Source organism: Pelmatolapia mariae, linkage group LG16_19 (assembly GCF_036321145.2).
Source record: "Pelmatolapia mariae isolate MD_Pm_ZW linkage group LG16_19, Pm_UMD_F_2, whole genome shotgun sequence".
Taxonomy (NCBI): Eukaryota; Metazoa; Chordata; class Actinopteri; order Cichliformes; family Cichlidae; genus Pelmatolapia; species Pelmatolapia mariae.
In genome coordinates, this window is record NC_086241.1 from 18,116,436 (window position 1) to 18,139,793 (window position 23,358).

Consider the following 23,358-nt stretch of genomic DNA (forward strand, 5'->3'; position numbering starts at 1 on the left):
ACAGCAAGGAAACCAACTATACAAAAGTTTCCTGGTCTTATGCTTCCCTCTTGTGGCCAGCTTAGGAAATTGTTTCACTGTGCTCTGAACTCCTACTGCCTACCAGTAGCCATTTTAGTAAACCTGAACCTAAAATAAACAAATATATACATATATTCATATCATATAATGTAATTTAATACTATATCTCAATGTTCAGTGCTGATACGTGCCACTTCCTGGTACAGCCCACAACCTTTGCTAGATAGATAGGACTCTGGAATCTGAAGAAATCATTACTCTGAGTGCTACTCCGAGTGAAGCCAAATGGGTGAGGCAGGAAATGTGACCACAAAGAGACAACTCTTAATCTGTTTATTAGGAGACACCTGGAGAAAGTTGTTTTTCATTAAATTACAAATGACTGTAAACTTATATTAAATATATTCATATCTGCAAAAAATGCTTTTTAACAATAATTTCTTTTGTAGCAAACACAAACGCAGGATGTTGGTAAGCTGACGAACTTCTGTTAAAATATAAGCATTTTCTTGAAAGAAAAAATACAAAAAAACAATGAGCCATGGACTCAAGACACACACATATTATTGCAGCATTTACAGATGTGTCAAGATTAGGTTGCTATAAATTTAAAGAAATATTAAAAAAACAATTTTTTATATTTACATTTCATAATATAAAACAATATTCAAGTCCAATTATTACATTCAAGTCTACATACAAGTTTTTGATGGTTCTGTTTAAAAAAAAATACAAAAACATACAAAATCATGCTTAAACTATATAGTTAGTGCAAAATAACAATAACAAGTATATATCATTTAGCATTTTATATTCAGTATAAAACACTAAAATCAACTGATAATGTTAACTGCACACAATGATAACCTGATGATGTGACAGGAGACGTGCACATGTTTTTAAAAAAACATTGATCCACAGTCTGCTTATCAGTTAAGAGTGGGTCACACCAATGTTTCTGGTAGAGCTTCTGGATTTTCTTTTGACATCATCTTCCATATATGCCACCTCTCTTTCTGCCAATTTGAAGAATCAGGGCCTTTTTCCTCTCCAGGCCCAGTGGCATCTGATGTATCTACAATCTTGAAGTCAGCGCTCTGCTGGGACTGTTGTGGGATTTGGGGGTCATGCTGAGATTTTAAGAGGGAGGGTGTGGAGTGAGAAATATGAGTCTCTCTTAGAGGTCGAGAGCAGTTAAGGGAAGATAAACTGTCAGTCCTGACCTGGAGTAATGGACATTCAGTGCATCCTGTCCTTTGTGCTAAGTTGTCTGAGCTAACAGCTCCTGATTGGCTGCTCATTGCCTGATGTAATAATAACGATTCTGGGTGTCTCTGCTCTCTCTGGTCATCAGGACCACTGCTGCAGCGAGTCACCGGAGGGTGTGGCCTGCATTCCGAAACGCCCAATGACATTTGTGTTGCACTGACAGACAGCTTGTTGTTACCTTGGTGACTGCTCAGCCCCTCGGATGAGCCGTATGAGTCACATTCCGACACGTCTCCAAGGTATCCTGAGAGAAAACATTCATTAGCATCCAGCATTTATTCCATACCCAAAGACCATCTGGAGCAACATGTAAAATGGATTCAGTTACCGGCGATGCCAGTGAAATCCTTTCCGAACAGCTCATGCCAGGTGTCCCAGAAACTGTCAGCTGAGGCCTCTAACAGAAACAAAAGAACTAAGAGGATTACTTTCTTTGCTTTAATGCATATTATCTCAATGCAAAATATGAGAAGATTAAAGCTATTTCACCTTTTTTAAGCCTCTTTCTGTTTCCTTTTGGCCTTGGCAATGTGACGTTTACAAAGAAATTATCTTAGATATATTAGATACTGGAAGTTATGGAAATGATTAATGACATGTGACCATCTTGTCTTTTAAAGAGAGAAATAAACGCCTCCTTGGGAGTATTTCAAACATCAAAATGATGCCATAAAAAATAGAAGTTATCATGTTTTATTATTTGGAAATATACTGTCATGTTTACTGTTTTATGTTCATATTACAAATGTATTCATTATATCTGAACTTTAATGTGGCTTTAAGAAGACTTTAAGGCACTGTTGGCTAACATAGATGTGGGAGTGAACTCTCAGGAAGAAAATTCCCCAGATCTTTCAAGTTACACTTTATACATTAAAACTATTGTTGAAATGAATTTTGTTCACCTTTGTCAGTAGAAAGTGTAGGGGAGGTACTGCCAGAGTTGTCTTTTGATTGGTCTCTGAGTTTGTCCTGTCTGGGAACTCTGTCTGAGAGCAGACTGCCGTCCTCTGTGTATTTAAACCGCGGTCGATCGGACAGGACGGGGGAGTTATTGTCATAGGGAGAAACCTCTCCACTAGATGGCTTGTGTGAGTCACTGGACAAGCGTCTGTCAGTCAGAGAGAACGACTCTTCTGACCTAAGGCTGGGCTCTCTGTGAAGACAAAGCAGACGCAATATGTTAATGGGTGGGTATGTTTGGACAAAAACACTCAATTCTAGAAAAACCTGTGACCACACGATATAATGTGTGCTTGATTCTGATCATTTAAGTAGTCGTGCACGCGCATAAATGCACAATGAGACAAAAGGCAGAAACTCACGAGCATTGTGAGGCCTTTCTCCGCAGTAAATAATCCACCACATCAGGATCTGTTTCCTGCAAACTCATCAACAACTCATTCTGCAGGTCAGGGGGCACCTAGAAAAAAAAACATAAATTTGGTTTCTCCTTCATCCTCACTCATTGATTTGGTGATTAAGCAGAACGAAACTCTTCTCCATATTAATTAGATGATGCCCCCCAGAAGGGTTTAAAAAAAAAAAGCCTACGCTCCTCATTCAGTCATTTACCAGATGTTCGCAAGGTGCACTGAGAAAATAATTAATGTAAATACATGTTTGATTGACTTCTACCCTGCTGATTTTCTTGACAGATAATTTTCAGATAGTTTAACTAAAGTGTGACTCGGCTGAGGTTTCAGTTGAAAAACAGAGAATGTAGATAATGAAGATGAGCATCCTGCCGTCATCACACCAACAAAACAGAGGCTGGAATCATATTTTACCAAACCTATATTTGAAGTCGATTTTTATATCTAGTTGGGTGAACTTGCACAAGACACAACAGCAAACACTGAATGACCAAAGAAAACCTTAAGAATGTTTAACATCTTAGTTTGCAGTTAGAGTCCTTACCATAAACAGCGTATCATATGTATCGATCATCTTTTGGACAACGCCGATGATGGCTGCACTCTCCTCTGCACGGGCAAAACTCTCTACTGCAAATTCTTTGTCTGAGTTTTTTTGCTTGTGTAAGAGGTTGGGTCCAAAGACGGTAGCTAAATTAAGCGATGTCATCTTGTTGCCTGTAACCTAAACAAAACAGAACACAGAGTTCTCATAACATGTTTAAACTACTGAACAAACACATCCTCCAACTAAACTTGCATTATATCAATTTATTTGCACATATTTTGCTTTTGAGTTGATGATTAATAATCATATTGGGATAACCAGATCACTTTAACTGTCTCGTCATTCTCAAACAAAGTGCTGCATAACATGACATAACAGTGCAAAAACATGAACAATGGCTGGTTCGAGTCCAGGAGGAGTCACAAATTCCCATTAGGATTATGTCAGGATGAGATCTACTGTGAAAAATCTGTCAAATCAAATATGCAGATCCATCTATATCAGGTTTATTGCAGGGAAAATTAGCTGCAATTGAAAAAGAGAAGGAAAAAGAAAACACCTGTGGGCCTGAAAGCTTTTGCAAGTGATCTACTAATAAGGCACTAAGTTATTCATGCAAATATAGCCGATTCATTGCAGTAATGACCAACACAAGCTGCCAAGAGCAGAGCAAATTACTGAAGACAGCTTAAGGAGAACGTTTTATATATCTGTAAGAAACTGGTAAGAACTTTGTGGGAATTTGGATGCTGGGCCATCTGCTCTTTGGCTAGCTTTGACAGCTCAGGTGTGGAGAAAAACTGCTTTAATACAATCAAACGTATACGCCTGGAATCTGTAACAGCTGGCCTGTGAGATGTGCTGAATAACAACACAAAACACTGTTTGCCATCAGATCCTGTCTGAATATTAATGGAGTTACCCCTACTGTGTGTATGCACTGCTGAGTAAAGACATGTACAGGCTTTTGTACTCTCTGCAGTTATCACTGTATGGGCTGATCTCTGTGTAGAAATGTGACTTGAAGGACACAATACTGGAAACCTTGCTCACTGTAAAAAGTACGTTTGCTGCCTCTCATACATCACGGTTTGTATCCATCTTGTTTTAGGAAACTATTGTCCCCTTCCACTGCGTGTCCATGTAAAGTTGTGCCCTGTTACACTGAAATACCAGTGTGATTGAGGACAAGAAATATGTGAAGTGCTTTTCTAAACATTCAGTGGGAGGAAACAGCGAAGAGCCAAAGGACAGAGCCAAAGTTCTGCCACCGCACTTACAACTTTGACTAATCCACCCACAGCAATTACGCACTCATTCCGATAACATCTCCTGTTGGCATTTCAAATAAATTAACGTTCCTAGCGGCAACTATCACAGCCACATCAGGCGCAAAATAAGACATGCTTTTTCCTGAGTTAAATAATGGTGTAATTTGCACTAATTCGCCTGCAACAGTCCTTAGTAAATCACATTTGTATGATTCATTTAAATAATCTCCTCCCTAATTTTTTACACTTATTGGCCCTTCCAGTTAGGTTTATTATTTGCCACGCAGTGAAAAGAGCATTTACCAAATTTCATTAAATGATGCTTGCCTCGAGGCGACTGTTGTTGTTGACTGTTGTGAAATAAACTTAATTGAATGATACTTATTCCACCTCAAAACCTATGAAGTTAATGCTTATGTTTTGTTCATCTTCTAAATTCTGAACCATGAGAGGGAAATTTAATCCACAAAATGTCTCCATGCTTTATAGCCACAAAATTGACACTGTGCGTATTAAGTAAATCCCAAGAGTAGCTTTTAAAAAGCCAATTGAGGGTTTTGCACAGAACAACAGTAAATCTGGCCCTAAGACAGAAGAGAATGATACCAACGTGCAGTGTTTATGTCCTCACTCAAAGGTTATTAAAGAAACCATATTGTGCATAAAGGTGTTGCGTTTTGGTATGTCCCTTCCTTCAAATTAAAAATAAGAGGCCTCAGATGTACTGCATATCTTTTTGACTTCCCTCCGATGGCAATTGGGATACGATGTATCACCAGTTTATCAATAAGATTGTTTTGTGATTTAACATATTTTTTCCTATTCAGCGATAGAATCAACAAGCTATAAAATGTGTGATTTCTTGCCAAAAGAGGCAGTCCCTAAGGGTTAAACTCTGGGTGTCTTCTGGGAGCAAAGAAGACAAAATTATTAACTAAATTATCATCACCTCATTGTGTGCTACCTCACACTTATATAAAATTCATCACACAAAAGCTTGTGCTTCTCGGAAGCATTTTAGACTGCTGTAAAAACCGGCCTCTACCTTATGTCCCTCACTGTCCAGGCTGTCTTCAGCATGTGCAGACACAGTGGACAACAAGCCGAGGAGGCGTTGTAGCGTGTCGCTGTTACAGGGAGGAAGCATAAACACCAGGAGCTGGATGGCACTGTCTTGCTCTGAAAAATTCAGCACTGTAGAAGAAAAGAACAACAACAACAACAACAAAAACACACAGTTAACATTAATTTCAAAGTAATCAGAAGATAGTGGATTGTTTATTGTGTATGTCTTTTTCTTACACATTGTATTGATGAAGGCTGTATAAAGTTCTTTTGTCAGCAGTGACTCAGGCATGTCTCTCAAGAATTCTTTAAGCAATGCAGCTACATCATGGACGCTGTGCTCTTCATCCATGTAAACCTCCCATCCCTGGTCGAATTCCTCACGAAGCTGGGTGAAATATTGTGACAACTGATATGGTTAAAAGGTTACCCGTGGATAAAGTGCAGAGGTGTTAAAAAGCTAAGCTGACATCTTACTTGTCGTACTCTCTTCTTGGAACTCCCAACACGAAAAATTCCAATTGTCTGTAGGGCTAAACAAAGACAAAGATGCTCCTTTAGAGCCAACTTCCAAGGCATTTGCATCGCAAGACAATGAACATTTAACCAAGTGTTTAAGGGAATATTCTGTACATTTTGCATCCATCCATTTTCTTCTGCTGGGGCTGGAGCCTATCCCAGCTGCCATAGGGTGAGAGCTAGGGTATATCCTGGACAGGCCCCCAACCTTTCGCAGGTCTAACACAAAGAGACAGACAACCATTCACACCTAAGGCCAATTTCAAATGACCAATTAGCCTAATCCCACTAACTACATGTTTCTGAAGTGTGGGAGGAAGCCAGAGTGTCCAGAGAGAACGCACACAGACATTGAGGGGAACACACAAATTCCACACAGAAAGGCCCCAGCCAGATGGTGGATTAGAACCCAGGACCTTCTTCTGTGACGTGCATTACTGTACATTTTATAGAATTTAATTTGGTATTCTGCACTGTGTTTATGTACCTTTACTTGTGCACTACGTACCGTATTTTTCCAGGTGCTGGCAGCACTGGTCCACTATCTTGGGCACCTGTCTGTAAATAGGGTTAAGGCTGAGCTTTTCATCATGGTGCTTCTTCGTGTTGCCAGCTGCCTCTTCTGGCAGAGACAGCTGGAGTGCCTCCAAGAGCCGAGACTGGTTGTCATCAAGGTCAGTGATGCAATCCACAGACACTCCGCCCTGTTAAGCAGATGGGTGACAGTATAATGACTGGAAAAGCAATTGATCATATGCTGTGAATGGCCACATCATCAGCCTCCGGCGGAACATCTAAAAAGGTCACAAATTCTCAAAGAAATCTCAAGTGCAAGCATAATCAGACAAATAACTTGTTATTCTACATCAGTGTATGCAAGGTTTGTTGACAGGGAAGCCTACCCGTCTGCGTGTCCGTGGGGCTATGTCTGGTGTGCTGGGCAGTGGTGATTCATTAAGGGTCTCAGAAGTGGAGCTCAGTGACGAGTTGCTGCTGGAGAGCTCTTTGTTAGCCCTTTTGTAGCTAGATGTAAGATGAAGGAAGGATAGCATCAATTCAGTGGGGTCACTGTGCTCTTCCCGTGGGTGATCGTGCCGCAGCTTGCGCATGCGGTCGTTGGATATGACATGCGACAGTGGTATGCCAAACGCCTGTGGCGTGGTGTCTATGTGAGGGGGGAAGAGCAAGACAGCAAGACTTAAAGTTCACATATAAGCTCCAAGTCAACAGAAAGCTTCTCTTTAGATGTGTCAATCATGGCAGCGTATTATCCATTTTACTCTCTGGATTAGTTTCTGTAGAAAGCATTTAATATATATTTTTTAAATAAATCCTGCTCAAGATAAATGCCAAGAACACTGTTCTACAGCCACACTTAATATTCAGAGTGAGGGAGCACATACTTTCCCAAGTGCTTTTGTAAACAAAAAGGGAAAAGAGGAAAGAGGGGGCTGGGCATGCCTGAGGATAGGCTGTAACGAACAAGCCACCACTTAAGATTGTTTTAGTTATTTCCCTCGACTGCCTGTCTGACAGAGAACATCACTTTCCTGTTGGATTGTTGCAGCGGGCGGGGCAGCGTGGTGGTTGGAGATCACAGCCCTCTCTGTACTGATTTTGATCGCTCAGTGCTCCGTGGGTATAAAAAGCTGAGATTGTCGGCTTCAGTGAGTCGATACAGCTTCAGCAAAAAGGGATAAAAGAGTATTTTTTAAAATGTCACAGGCTGACTAGACTAGAAACTGGAAGGGAATGAAAGTCTTACAAGACTCAGTGGTTCTCCTACAGACCTAAAAGATAGCTGTGTTTATCTTTATCTGTTTAAGAAGTGCTTGAAAGCACCAAAGTTCCTGCTATGCTGCCATTACTTCATGTTGTAAATAGAAAATTGGGAGAAAACTACCCTTTAAAGCACCAGAATTAAGACTATATCCTGATCATGTTACCTTTGTCTTTACTCTTCTCTTTAGATAATGAATCCAACTTCCTCCTGAGTGTCTTCTTGTGCTTGTGGCCATCTAAAAAAGAGTCACAGGTAAAAAAAAACAGAAGTCTAGATAATATGTTTCTGTTTATGTCTGCTCCACTTGATATTCTCAGGGTCACTACACAAAAGAGCTAAGAAACATACACAAACTATATAAAAAATGTCAAGATAATGACATGCAAAGCAAATCTTAATTCACCGTGAATTTACAGGACTGTTCCTTTTCAGAAAACAGCACATTTTTCACATGTCCTCTATTTATGGCGTTTTCAAAGCACTACAGACTCCAGGGACGATTTTGAAACAAGAAAAACCAAGACAGCTCACCAGAAAATAAACAGTTTTTAAAAGCTTTCGTTATAGAGGGCAGCAGTAGTGGACTCCAGAAATGATTCAGCCTATTACTGGAGAAGGTAGATGAGCTCACATCATTAAACCAATGAGTTTATGAGTATGACGCCCTTACACAACAAAAAGGAGAAAAAGGAGAGAGGAACATTTCCCATCTGTTGCTCAGCATGTGTTTTTTCAGAAAGTTTCTTGCCTGAGACAGAATAACAACTTGGGAGACAAGAAGAGGCCTGTAATTGTGTGTGTGTCTGTGTGTGGTAATACATTTAGGGATGGTGATGTGGCAGCCCAGGTCATGACACCGAAGCAATCGCTTGAAGGCCACATCCTGGAGACGAACCCTCTCCAATTCTGAGAGGCTTTGCAGGGGGACGGGCTTGAGGCCAACAGTGCCTCCTGACAAGCTGTTCCAAGTGAAGTCACCCTGAGGGCAAACACAAACATGCAGGTTTTAAAGCACATCAGACAATTACATCCATAATTTGTGTCATACGTTCATGACCTGTCACACTCTCTGCAGATGGCAGTGTGCATCAACTGGCAAACACTTGCAGTTCTGCTTCACTTGGCAGCTGAAAATCATCAAAACTGTTTCCCACGAGGGAAACTGACAGACTGCACGGGAGAGACAGGTTGCAATGTGCAAATGTTATTAATTTCTTGTTGCAATTGTATTAAACACTTTATGTAATCCATCACAAATATTTTTTCTGCATGTCGAAACAAGAATTATGAGGTGTTGACATTAGTGATGCTGCCTGACTGAACTTCTGCCCCAGTAATGTGAGGCCTTTCACCGTATGCCTCCACCATACAGTGAAGTTACAGTTTGCATCCATATCTGTCCAGACACACATGCAGTCATGTGAAAAAGAAAGTGTTCACAAGACTCTATGCATTCCTGTGAAAGGAAAAAACACTACACTCCATCATTCAATAGCATGCACCGTTAGCAGCAATAACTTGAATTATTCATTTTCTATATGACTTTATAGTCTTTTACATCACTTTGGAGGAATTCTGGCCCACTATTCTGTACAACGGTGCAGTTCATTGAGGTTTGCAGACATTGTTCCAAAGTCTGAACTTTGACTGGCCAATGCAACACCTGGCCCAACTTTTCTTTTTCAATCTTTCTGTTGCAAATTGCTGCTGTGATTTTGGATTGTTGTCCTGTTGTATGACTCAATTTTGGCCAAGCTGTAGCTGTCAGACAGACTGAGGACAGAGCACCCCTCCATCACTGTGCTTAACAGCTGGTATGAGGTGTTTGTCCTGATATGCTGTGTTTGGTTTTCGTCAAACATCTTCACTTAGGTCTTGCCTGACAAAAGGAGATTGTTACAGAACTCCTGCAGTCTGTTCAGATGAAACTTTGCAAAGATAAGCCGTGCTGCCAAGTTTTTTTTTAGGGAGAAGAGGGTTTCTCCTGGCAACACCTTCCAAACAAGCCGTGCTTGTTCAGTCTTTTCCTAAATGCACTGTCATGAACTATAACATTTAGCATGCTAATTGAGGCCTGTAAAGACTGACATGTAGTTCTTAGTTTTTTTTTTCTCCAATTTCTTTGACTCTCTGAGTCTGACCTTTGGATAAATTTGCTGGGACTTCCACTTCTGTGAAGATTGCGGCATTGCACCGATTACACCAGACCAACAAAAACCTTAAAAGCTTTAATAGGGGTGGTCACACTTGCTGATGACAAAATTAATCAAGTGCATGTGATTATCATCATCTACTTACATTTTGAATTCCTATGGAAGCAGTACTAAGTACTCAGTTTTTCACAGAACTACAGAGTCCTTTCTTTTTCTCATGACTGCCATAGATGTATCATCAAAGACTAGAATCACGAGTTCATTGTGGGACTAAAACTGAAATATATTCACAATTACTCTTTCTGTTAACAAGTGATAGTGCTTGAAACATGTATTAATGTCATTATGACCTTTGACTACCATGTAATAGTCAGCTGGGGCCAAGTAAATGTTTTTTCCCAAATTAAAAATAAACAAATAAATAAAAGCCTCATGACATAACTGTTTTTACCTGAATGGAACAAACTGACATATGGATTTGTGCAACACCTAAAAACACGTTGCCATAGGGCACAGCTGCTGGAAACCAAACAAAAAGCAAAAGCTTAACTAGATCAGCTGCTGTATCATCAATACTGACTGTGCAATAATAGCTACCCTTAAATGTGAAATGTGTCATCTTAGTTTCTTTTTAGCTCAATTTAGTATAGTGTGTGATGGTGCGTACAGTTTTAGCAGGTGCTTGTCTATCGTCTAAAAAGCCATTTCACAAAAAATGCTTCATTAGTAAACACTGTTACAGATATTCTAAAGGTTTTATACTGGAGTAGTGACAAGGAAAATAATCTGATCTGAAATCCTCAACCTCTGAGCATCTCCATCTCAGAGATTACCCTGCTTTGATCCAGTACAGTCAAGCCAGTCATATGAGCCATTTTCCAAAGAAGCTTAGTAACTCATTATCGGGATAAGGCTTACACTAAAGTGGCTCACTCCCATTAAATGAGAATTAGGGCTGTGTAACAGTAGCATACCATTATCTAGCACACATACAGTATGACAATGTGCAGTATAAAAGCGGTGAAAAAGTTTAAGACGCAGGCATTTTTCAGAGAGGCATCTGACTAAGCCTTAATTCATTCACCAGCATGACACCGAGCCCAAACCTTTAGCCACAGTCATAATCTATCCTCAGTGACAAGAAGAACAACGAGTCCTGCAACAGATCGCCTGGGCCACACAGACTCTTGATCCCAACATCATAGAGTCAGTCTAGGATTATATCAAGAGACAGAAGCAATGCAGACAGCCTAAAACCTCAGGAGAAGTGTGGGAAGTTCCCCAGCATGCTGGAACAACCTACTTGCCAAGTACTTTAAAAAAAACAGTGCTTAAGTGTACCAACGAGAATTGGAACAGTTTTAGATATCCTCCTCTTTACAGCACATAATCTTGCATAATTCTAACAGATAAAAAATATCAATTTATAGAACTACTATAGAAAGAAGCCGCTCTTTAGCATCTAATCATTTTTTAATGCACGGGCAAATAATATTCTATGACAAACATATTTCCTTTACTGTGCAAAGGCAGTAGTGAATAACCTGTATTTGGCATGTATCACAATAGATTTGTGACTCTTTTCTGCTGCCAGCTTTAAATGCTAGATGCATGTTCAGTCTCGCTTTTAATGTGATAAGCTTGCATTACACAATGTCTCATTTGAACATGTGAGTGACTGTCGCTGAAATCTCTGTACACTGTAAAAAGAAATTTAATGGAAAAAATCAAGGTAATTTCTGGAAATTTTGTACATTCTGTAAAATGGTAAGTGTCCACGCCCATGCCAACACCAACATAAAGCTCAGAAATTAAAAATATGGAAAATAAAATGTATTTTAATCAAAACTGTAAATTCTTTTATTTTAAAATTGAACTCTATTTTTTGTGTACAACTATATTCCATTTAAAAATGTATGATTAGTGATTCCTATAATCATTACTTGCCATTTACAACAGTTCTGATCAATTGTATATAATATATACATGAAAATAAAGGGCTTTTCTTTCAAAGGGGCAAGGAGCAGGAGATACTTTTGCCCTGTGGCAGCTGGGATAGACTCCAGATCACTCACAACCCTAAGATGGATGAGTGGTTAGGAAATGGAAGGATAAATAAATATTATCTTAGCTGTCTGCATTTTACAAAGCTTTTTGGCATTACCTTTTTGGCCATTGGACAGAAGCTACACACTTAAAACTTTAATGCCCAGGTCACAAAACCATATGCGGGATCAATATCATTAACATTGCAGTTGCATAAATGTCATGAGTAAGTCACAATTGCAGTTATGTCACTTTGTTCACACATTCCTCTTTTGTGACTGTATGGGAGTGGAAACGCTCTCCATGTATCTGATGTGATGGTGAGCTGGGTTCCCACAGTCTCTCCCAGTTGTTACAGTACTCAGAAACAAAGAGCCAGTTATTTGCTTTGTGCAGTTCCAAACACCGTCCTCTTTTATGCAATATCTCTTAGCCAATAGGTTCAATTCTGTCATGTCCAAACATGAACAGATTTCATTCAGTGCTTTTTCATATCATTAACAGGTTGTGACAATTACTGCCTTTTGTAGTAGCCTTTTGTAATTTTTCAAATTAGTCAGATTTCAGTGAACTCAGAGCTAAACAGCTGTTTTAAGATGCTACAGAAGCTGTCATCATAAAGGTGGAATTACCGTTTGCTCATGTTTGTCCCTGATGGGGCATTATCCTCAATTTACTGGTAAGTTAATATCAAGTGATTAAGTTAATCCATTTATATGCTCTTATAGCAACTGATCTGAATATCTATTTAAATTTGAAACACTCCAGCTTCACTGATACACAGCTCTCAAATACAGGTGTACCCAGTTGTGCAGGACCTAAATTTAAGTCAAAGCCTTGCTGAAACACAATAGCGCTTCCTCGAATACAATGAGAGGAAATGTGCAAGGTAGTTCATACAATATGGCTAGATTGAAAGCTCAGATTACACCAATCAACCACCCTTAAACAAAATCCAGAGGGGTGATGAATATTCTTTAGTGCTCAGGAAGCCATTGAATGGGGCATTACAGGAAGAGCTTTCTATGGAGCCCTTACACTGTGTCAACATTATTTGCTGGAGAGTTGTACAGTGAATTCTGCATTAGATTTGAATAAGCAATGAAACAACTACATTCAACACTGGTATACAGATTTTTGCACGCAAGGGTGGATGTCAGCTGTTATTTCCCTTTGTGTTTGTAGTTTTTGCAACAATTATTAAACCTCCATTATTGAAAAAAGAAACAACCAAACAAAAAAATACATTTATTTAGAGGACTAAGCCATCATAAGATAAGGCTAATAATATTGACGCATAATGTATGCTGAGTAAAAGTGCAGGTCCATGAGTGGAAATATTGTGATGCTATCTCTATTAAAATCGTACGGACCAAAAGCGTTAAAGTCTGTCGGGCATAAGCGCACGTCCTGAGTTTATGTCATTACACTAATGCCTGCAAATGTTCCGTCCACTTCTGCAAACTGTTTAGGAAACATTCAGAGCGTCAACAGCTCAGATCGCTAACTTTCTGAAACGTTACTCACAGCGTAAGTGATGCTTCGCTCCAGATCCCCCATCACAAAGTCTCCGCGGACGAGAAGTGACCCTTCAACTGCGCTCAGAGCCGATTAGTGCCAAATTAACCGATTTCACACCATCATCCCTGATACAAGCAACCCACATGTTTACAGCCAGCACTGCCCGGCCTCACGTCTACTGGCAAGTGACACAAGTTCTGGGTATGATTTACATTGCTGCAAGCCTCATAAATAAAGTTAGGCCTGACAGGGAGGGGGCGACAGGAAGAGTCAGCCCTCTTTGTGTCAAGTAAACAAACGAATCCCAAAGCACAGAAGCGCATACCTGCAGGTACATCAGAAGCACGCACGGTTAGCCAGTTTCTCGCTTTGCGCGATACTTCAAAAGTGCCAATCATTCTTAGAACTACATTACCCAAAAGGCCGTGCCAGGCACTGTTGCTACTGAGAAGTTTGGGAACCCAATTATAATAAAATAAATAAGTAAATGAATTTAAAAAGTAAGTAAAGAGTATATTAAAGTATAATAATACTTTAATACTTCGTTCTTTTACTTTACTGGGCATTTTGCTAGCTGGGATATGCTCTAGACCTATTGGTATATTAATAAAATGCCATTTTGCTTGGTGCACAGTGCTGCAACCTTTGGCTTGGTGAGTTCACGTTTCCTATATCATGTAAGCTTTTACACTAGCCGTTTGCCAGAGAACATTAACGCTAGCAGAGTTAAATAGCTTGAAAATAAGGGCTAGACTGTTAAATCCAGCAGACAGCTGTGCTCACTGCAGATAAGCTTTATCTGTATCTGCACTCAATATGAGTCTTTTATAAAGGCATCAACCCCACCCACAATCCTGAATTGCATAAGTAGTTGAGAAAATGAATTTATGGAAAAATGAAACCCTACAGTCCCTTGACTCATGTCCTCAGGAGCTGGGTTGAGGTACTCACTTCACTAGAACAGGGTCATCATTAGTGTTGCTACGGACGTCTCCACTTTTTCCTGCTACTGTATGATAAGTCAAAACTGTAGCAGCTCCTTAGGTGAAACCCGTCCACACTGACATAACATGACAGCAGCTGGCACAGTCTACCTTCGACATAGTGCTGAAATTAAAGCTTCTGAATTGTGTCTGCAGAACTTGGTAGTCAGAATAAAGGGCCAGCAGCTACAGAGATGCAAAGCATGTGAACCGTTTTCGGTTATTAGGTGTGACATGATCTCCCGGAATCTCAAGTATTTATTACTATTAACAGAGTAACGTTCTCATGTTAATACACATAAACAATTAACATGCTGAGCTTCAACTCATAAACAGCCACTGTGATTTTATCCTGTGAAACAGTTAATGTAATTTTCATGTGGGTGATGCCAAGCTGTTATGGCCCAGAGGCAACAAAGCAGTCTTCCACTGTACCACACCTTTGTAGTACCCATACACTTCAACGTCAACATGTCTGTTCACTGATTTGCTCGCAGCGGAGAGTGATGAAAAGAGATGTTAACAACATCTACTTAAATGAGCATTCTGCTTTGCGTCTTTGGAGTAATCTTCACTAAATGCTCACTTCTACCAAGAATAGCCACAGTACTTAATTTTCTCTACTTACAGGCAATTGTGAGTTAATGAATATTTAACTTTGAGATTACTTTATAATCCCAGCTTTACGCAAGTCAACAAATCTAAGCTGTCCTTTCTGGAAAGCAGAGGCTTCTTTTGAGAAGCAAACTCAAAATATTTGAGTGTTTTAGACAAAGTTTCATTCTCATCTGCAATTCCAAACTATTTCCAATCTACAGGTTTGCTTAGTTCAATTACTTCTTCCACAGGAACAATGAAGCAAGGCTTAAAACCTGTAGATCACTTTGTACTAGAGTCATGCCTCAAATTTCTTTTTCTTGTTTATTTTTCTTCCACATCTTCTTGTAAAGTGCGCTGAGACTTATTCTCTGGAAATGAGTTTTCTTAATGCTTTGCAGGAGGATGATAAACAGGAAGCAGCATGCCAGACAGACACAAAACATTTTGATGGCAATGTTGGGTGGAGAAATCCTCCATCACTTTGAGAGCTCTTCGGACAGCTTAGCAGTAATAACTGAATCACCAGCAAGCTCTTCCACAAAACTTGAGAAACAGCTGAGATCAATCGAATTTACTCTAAAACGAATATCATAGTAGCAGGATAATCATTAAAGTGCTAAAAAATAAACAGATAGACGAAAGCTGTGTGTGCGCGCGCGCTCATGTGTTAGTTAAGCAACTGTTTACTGTGCACGCCACATTAGGTGGTTTTGGATAAAGAGGTGAATACAGGGATTCACAATTAAAAGGGGTAGTTTATGATATTTGGTTACACTGTTTTTAACAGATATAACCAATAATAATAATACATTTAAAGGCTTTTTTCATATCCACTGGAACAGATTTTGACTGATAATCATATTGTCATATCATTGGGAACACAACAGCTGGAACAGCTGGAATTTTTACCCTGCTACAATACGGTTCCTATTAAGTTAATACAACAACAGTCAAAGTTTAAGAGCTAATTTTCCAAAACCACATGTTCCTGTTGAAAGCGCAACGCTTACGTGCACACTGAAAGATGACGACAATTTGGTGAGACACCTCGTACTCAGTCGTGAGTCACAAACGTGACTCAAAAGGGCCCTTTATTCGTTCTAACTGCAGTCTTGCTTTCAGCGCTATTGTTAGTTCTATATTTTCTAACTTCAGTGTTCTGAAAACAAGCTTGATTTCACTTTAAATATGCCTCCTCCAGCATTTAATAAAGTTAATTCCTTTTAGTGAGATTCGAGAGTGCAGTTTTGAGTTTCCTGCAAGCTCTTTTTCTTTTCTTTTTTCCCCCTTCAGGCCATCTCTGTGCTGTGTTGCTTAGAGGAATGCAGATGACGCCAAAGCTGCACTGTTTCTTTTTCTACATGAAACAATATACCCAGCGCGCAGGGCTCCATTCTGATGTGTTTTGAGGCTCATTGTGATTTCTCATTTTCAACATTAATGCCGCAAACACTGCAGTTTCAGAAAGCTTGAAGATTGCTTGCATGCTTGGTGGCTTGTGAATTGAGGCTCTATGTCAGTATCTATACATAAATAATGATGCAAAAGGCCTAAACACATTAAGAAGCTCTCTAGTCATCAGAAACAAATTTGCTTTAATGTTGTTGACAAAATCTATCAACCTATATATTCAGCCTCCTCCTACTTGACATGAAGTTAATAAATAATGTGACCCAATAGCCACGCTGCTTAAGCAAATGACGGACTAATGATCTTGTGTATGAACAGTGCAAGTATGAAAGTTGATAACAGTATAATTGCATACATTTTGTAAAATATATACTAATAAGTAACTAATTAATTCAAGATGAGTGTGGATATCATTTGGAGATTATCTCCTAACAAGCCCTAATCATCGTTCCAGTGATTAATATCCTCATTTCTTCACTACATTACTCCTGCAAAATGATGCATGGCTCCCTCTAAAGGCTTGATAAGCAATAACCCAGTTATAACCCTGCCATTTACCATGTTAGATCTAATTTATAGCTAGATATCTAATCTGGCTCTATTGAGTCATTCAAGTTTTCAAAAGCTCTGTGACTTTCCATGTGAACAATATTAAAACTGAGTGCCAAAAAAGATACTTAATGATTTCAAATATGCAGTTTTTCACATCACTGATTTAAAAGTCAGGAAACATTTTTCAGATATCTCCAGTCCAATTGCAGCCAGTAAAAGGCAAAATCAAAAACAGCTCAAATGGACGCTTACCATGACTGCAACTGAGTCTACGTACTTATAAGGACATGAGAAAGAACCAACACACTCATATTAAAAAGTTACAGACTTAGCGTTGGGCAGTCATACCAACTGTCATGATATTGAAGCGCTGAGCACACTTTAGATTTTCCTGAAATTATTTAATTTAATAAAACTTTCAGTGCTCAGTGCCCTGTCTTCTGAGAACGTGTTGGACCATGTTGTTCTTATTGGCACTCTTGAGCACGATACACAGATCAGAACTTGGGGGGGGGGGGGGGGGGGGATCCCTGAAACTATAATATAAACAAAAAAACAAACAAACAAAGAAGTGATCCATAAGCTTTTAACAGCTCATAGAAGCCAAGATTATGAATGGATTTTAGTTATTCAGTGTAAGTATCCAGGAATTTTGGCTGAGAATACAGTTTAACTTACACTAAGCAGATCGTAACTTTTCTATTATGTAACCAGTGGAAGGATGAATGTGAGACAAAATGATATAAAACAATGATTTTGCACAAATGTTTACATCTAACCCACTGGGCGGTTTCCATTTATCAGACACTAAACTTGACACTATAGTGCTGCAGTTGCAAGCCAGCAGATTTAGCCCCATGCCATGCAGTCTCTTGTCGGACAGTCTCTAGTGGGAAGAAATATGTGCCTGAGGGACTGTAGCCAAGGATCAGGTCATGCTGCTGTACTGTGAGAAAGAGAGGCTTTCTTCATGTAAACCAGATGTCTCTGCTTTCCATCTCCACTCAGATTGTTGAGATTCTGAGTGAGTACACCACTAATAAAACACAATGATATTCAACCTATGGAGCTAGCAAACCGCTTAATAACATAGATCAAAAATACCGTTCTGACACGTCCCTTTAAACAAGAAAAGATTGTGTTTTTTAATGTCAGGATCACACTGACGGACCAATGGGTTCCCAATCATCCTGATCATTTGAATCATGTCATCATTAGAAAGCAGTGTCAACCAGTGTTATATTTTTTATAAGCCCTCTGTTTGCCTGTGTGATCTTCTCTTATGCAAAATCAATAGCGGTTGGCATTTAAGTAATTAAAAACACTAGTAAAAGCAAAGTTGGGGAATTTAGTGGGTGGAGATACAGCAGTATTTTGTGGAAAGGCGAAAACACTGTCAGCCTGTTTTTACTAATATTTCTGCAGAAGACTTTGACTCTTTCCGAATGAACCACTTGTCGGACAAACTCAGAAAATGTGACTTTGATTTGTGACCTTGAATAAAGTTTGCATACAGTAAGGCACTTGCTGTCGCTGTAAGCTAACACCAGTCACGTGGGTCTCTAGAAATGATCTCAGACTTCAGATTTCAGCTCAAGGGACTGAAGTTCTTCCTAGTTTTGTGCTGGAATTGCACAGCTGCACTTTCTATAAATGTGTAAATACTTCCTCACACTCTCAGTTAAATTAATATTACTAAAAGCAACTCTGCTATTTGCCTGCACGTCTAAGCTTGTTATTGCAACACAAGGGACATTCAACAATGCTCAGTAGAAAAAAGAGAAAAAGTGCATGCTAACTCATGCACACACTCCAAAAAGTCATAAATCACATTAAAGTCTTCGCTGACAAAGGGTGTGTCTCCAGCTTAGATCAGCTTCATTCAGATTCCCTGAAAGCAGAATTTCTGAAGGCTCTGAGGCTCTGACTTGCAAGAGAGACCAGATATCTGGCATTTATTAGAAGCCTATTAGAATGTCACATCTGTAATGCATTTCCATTATAAAATACAAACAGTTACCATGAGTTCTTATGTAAGAACAGCTGTATTTTTTTTATATAGGATGCTAAATAAAATATAATAGCAAAAATACTAATACTAAAGAAACTTCTGCCCTTTTATGTGCTTCGACACGATTTCCCTCACATTCGTCAAATGTGTCAAAGTTCAGCGAGCTGGTTAAGACAAAGACTTGTGCTGACATCACTTTGACAAAAGCAAAAGCAACCGGCTGAATCACTTTCATTGTCCCGTGACACACACAGACTGCATCAAAAGTCTACACATCTCCTCATGAAACTAAGAGCTCTGTTAGTCATGGACTTGGTGATGTTGCAACAGCGAGGATTTTCCTGTGATATTTAGCCCAAATGAAAATCAAAAATAAATCAAATAATATAAAATAATAATAATAATAGATTTGTGGAAAGCATGTTCCCAGCGTTAAGGCAAAATTAAGAGAAAATAATTAAATGGATATATCATCCATATGGGAATTTAAACTACTTCCGGAATTTTGCAACAGTATAAACAAGTTCTCTCTTGTACGCTTAGGTACAAAAGTTCGACAGTAAAAACATTTTTAATATTTCTCTGTATTATAACCTAAATTTTAGGACACGTGCATCTCCAAAGTTTAGTAAAAAATGTCAGCATAAAAAACATTTCACACAATAATCGCCTACAAACATTTTTTTTTTATCACTGTCTGCGACCTCTTCTAATACATTTAACACCAGAGGAAGTACGCCGAAAATCCTGTTAGCCTATATTTGTGGTGTCAGTCAATCAAACCTGGCGAGTCAACTGACCTTAGTCGACGTCTCCTCAGCTTCGGTACCGCAATGTCGCATCAACGCCGAGTCCAAGCTCCTGGTCTGCCTCAGTCTCCGCTTGGCAATACTTTTGGGGCTTAGCGAGCATGAGAAAACAGTGCTTAACAGTCCTTGAGCGGACATATCTTCTTCACTTTGTCAGGTTGTGGAGAAAAAAGTGGAAAAACTGATTCATAATCAGGTCCAAACTAAACGAGCGAAAGAAGGACTTTTTCACAGCAGCAGCAGGTCCCCCAATGCGTCACCATGTTCAGTATTATGAATTATGAAATACGCGCCTGGAGTCCCAGGTCGCCTCCTCCACCTCCCAACACTCTGACTCACTGCTTCCTGCTTTCATCATTTAACATCCATTTAAAGAAGTTATGTTAATTTCCCCCCGAACACCAAAACAGACAATACACTCAGGAGTTAGAGTAGGCTGTGACTCAGAAAGCGTGCATTTAAGTTCCTCCTGCGGCTCAGCTGAATTTTTATTTTTATTTATTTTATTTTTTATCGTGTACACAAGCATAAAACACAGTGCAAAAATAATAAATCACTAAAGAGACTCATAGAAAGCTGGAACAATCATTATTGTAGAATAAAAATGAGACTGTTGGACTATTTTACACCTTATTCAAATATTGCTTGCATATTTATTACATACAGTATGAACTCATTAACTTAATTGAAAGAGTTGTTAGAAAGAAGCTTACTTTATCTTCTTTGTAAGACTCCAAATGTACAGTATATGTCTTTCTGTGATCTGGTAATATGGTGAAGTCCATTTTACACTAACTGGGCCTGTGTTGATTACACTGATGTAAAGTGAAACTGCCAGTAGATGAATTTTCTGTGGGACACATTCACACTATGAATGCAAAGACCAAAGTATGGTTTTGGCTCTCTCTTGTGTTAAACCTTACATCTTAGCAACAATAAAGACAGAAATATTACACGGATCTTTTCCCACCTCATGATCCTCTCTTCCATCACCCTGAGCTCAACATAGAGCAGCTGAGATACATGGCATGCAGTGCCCTCGGAACAGGCTCTTCCTGTGGGAGCCCCGGGGAAGGGACCTGTGTGATAACATGACATGTGAACCAGCACTGTATGGGCACGATAAGGACTGATCAGATACCAGAGCCCACCAAACAGACAGGGGAAGTGGTGATAAGAGAGCGGCCCCGCGTTTGATCCACTTATTTGGTGGTGGCGTGGTTTGGCGTAAGACTCCCTGCAGATTCTCATCAGACTTCCCGTTCTGTCATTTCTCAGAGGGATAGATGCAACTTACACTGACCTAGCCTTGTAAAGTATAAGTGTTTAGGTCACACACGCTGTGTGGACTTTTGGAATACCTGGCAAAATACAGTTTGGTTTAGGTTTTTTACATCCCTGCACAAAAGAGCAAGTTATATCACTTCTTTACTTAAGTCACATCGGTCACTGAGATTCTGTAGTACTGACTTCTCCGATTTGTGATGAAAATATGAAGAGCACAGTGCAGATTTTTTTAAAACTCTAGAAACATAATAATATGTGTTGTATTTTGAGGCTTACTGGTTGTTTAAGAAAGACTTTAAATGGGAAGCATTTGAATTATGTGTACAAGAATGTGCCACATTGTATGAGTCAGCATGGCAAGAGCTGAGAGATTATATGCTTTATTTGGTTTGAACAAACAAGAACTTTACAGCAGACCACTAGATGGCATTAAATTACTCACTTTGCCAAATGAGTAAAGGCATGGTATGCAGCTCTAATTGTTAATATAGAGATTGTACTGTATTTGGACAGACTAGCCTTCTTTGCATAAATTATCTACTACTTATTAGCAACCTTTTAGCCACATGTGCGCATTGTATAGAATATTTATGCCGAAATATCACATAGCCTCAGGTTAGCTGAGGGCAATTTGATTAAACACCACTGAAAATATTAATATGCAATTAAATTAAATCTGTTCTCTTTTCAAGACAGACATTTATCAATATAGCCGCTCCTTAGGGTCTTAAATATGCAAGAGTGTATTCTGACTTAGTGGGGGTATATTCAGATGCTATAAAACACAATACATCACAATAGCAAATGAATATGCATTTAGAGGGCTAATAGATTCTGTTCAATCTAATTCTTAAGAAGCAGGGGTTCATTTTTGGCATTTATATTTTGCACAGTTTTGCATTTTGTTAGAAAAAATGCAAATGTGTCTCTTTTTTTGTCTGGAATTACTTTATGATATAACCATTATGGAAACAAATACACTGCAGAACATGGCATTGCTGCAAATTCCTGCATGATAAACTCTGCACATTCGTATCTAAGAACCATACAAAAACATAAACATTGCATAATAAGTCTAATTCAGCTTACTGCAGTAACTCCTTTCTGTCACTTGTCTGTGCTGGTGGACTGTGAAGCACATGTTTAATTCAAGCACCCAATGGCATCACTGTGTTATGAACCTTTATTAATCCACATTAAAGTGACAGCCTGTCCAAAAGGGACAAACCAAAAATAGAGTGACACCTTTTGAAATGGTGCGTTTGCTCTTTCTGTTTATGGTAACTATTGTTTAGCTGTCAGTGAGCATAAACAGGGAGACAGCTTTCTAATAGTGTCGAGGATTTTTTTTTTTTTTAAGCCTGTGACGCAGAGGGGAGAAACTATGTGATTATGTTACAGTTGTGCAGATTCAGTTTCCTTTGTTTAAGGTTAAAACACAAAAATGGAGGTTTCACTTTAAAGCTGCAGCATGCAAAAGTTTCATCCAGTCATCGTGGACGCCCCAACATTTTTGTGCTGTGCTCTTTAAGATTCAAACGTGTACATGGCTCATGGGTATGCAGCCCCAGTGTTGACGCCTTTGGCACAGAATTGAAGCAAAATTCGTTTGTCTTCTGAAACGCGAGAAGGGAAGACAAAACGCCGTTTTTAATCTCTTTAGAATAGTGCATCTATATCAGATTGGAGGCTTTTATTATTTCTCAGATTACCATCTCTTACATTTAATAGCACATCTTCTCTACAGCGAAGGGAGAAAATGGGCGTAATGGTGAGAGGAAAATGCAATCGAGATGTCAGACAAGCACCTGATTAACCACTTACAGAAGCAGTCTCTGCATTACAGCTACACCATGCCATCTCACTTTTCCACTCGGCCTGATCCTTCAAACATTACTGGCCACAAGGTATTGATTTTTCATTCTTCTCAATATCGTGTTGCTGTTAATAGAATTTACGCCAGACTATCAATGTTTCAAGGAGGCCTGCCCCTCCCTCCTCTTAGCATACTGTCAGGATCTTGTCACCCACAAACAGGGCACACTCACACTGTTCCAGTTGGGAGTTCATACCTGAGAGAGAAAACATGGAAATTGGCAAAACAGGCAGACATGAAATTTGTTTTGGTGGCAGTT

At 39.2% G+C, this 23,358-nt stretch overlaps 1 protein-coding gene across 2 annotated transcripts; it reads right to left on the reverse strand.

The window, feature by feature from the left end:
• Nucleotides 1–372: 372 nt before the first annotated feature.
• LOC134644991 (rho GTPase-activating protein 6-like) lies at nt 373–20,188 on the reverse strand. 2 transcript variants are annotated; one of them, XM_063498205.1, is made up of 13 exons: nt 19,928–20,188; nt 8,671–8,830; nt 8,015–8,086; nt 6,971–7,233; nt 6,577–6,772; nt 6,027–6,082; nt 5,787–5,937; nt 5,530–5,678; nt 3,211–3,390; nt 2,616–2,713; nt 2,196–2,446; nt 1,619–1,687; nt 373–1,534 (listed from the first exon to the last, which is right to left on the reverse strand). In XM_063498205.1, the coding sequence occupies exons 1-13, from the start codon at nt 20,072–20,074 to the stop codon at nt 966–968; spliced, it is 2,361 nt and encodes a 786-aa protein (XP_063354275.1). In that variant the 5' UTR covers nt 20,075–20,188; the 3' UTR covers nt 373–965. The 2 variants fall into 2 exon arrangements, with proteins under 2 accessions (XP_063354275.1, XP_063354276.1); XM_063498206.1 differs by lacking the exon at nt 19,928–20,188 and adding an exon at nt 13,578–13,815.
• Nucleotides 20,189–23,358: the final 3,170 nt, after the last annotated feature.

Excerpts from the sequence above, each read along its gene's own strand:
- LOC134644991 (XM_063498205.1), bottom strand. The coding sequence starts at position 20,074 with ATGTCCGCTCAAGGACTGTTAAGCACTGTTTTCTCATGCTCGCTAAGC. Across the intron at positions 5,679-5,786 it reads AGCCTTCATCAATACAATGT|TGCTGAATTTTTCAGAGCAA; the intron begins GTAAGAAAAAGA and ends TTTCTTCTACAG. Across the intron at positions 3,391-5,529 it reads TGGACAGTGAGGGACATAAG|GTTACAGGCAACAAGATGAC; the intron begins GTAGAGGCCGGT and ends TGTTTTGTTTAG.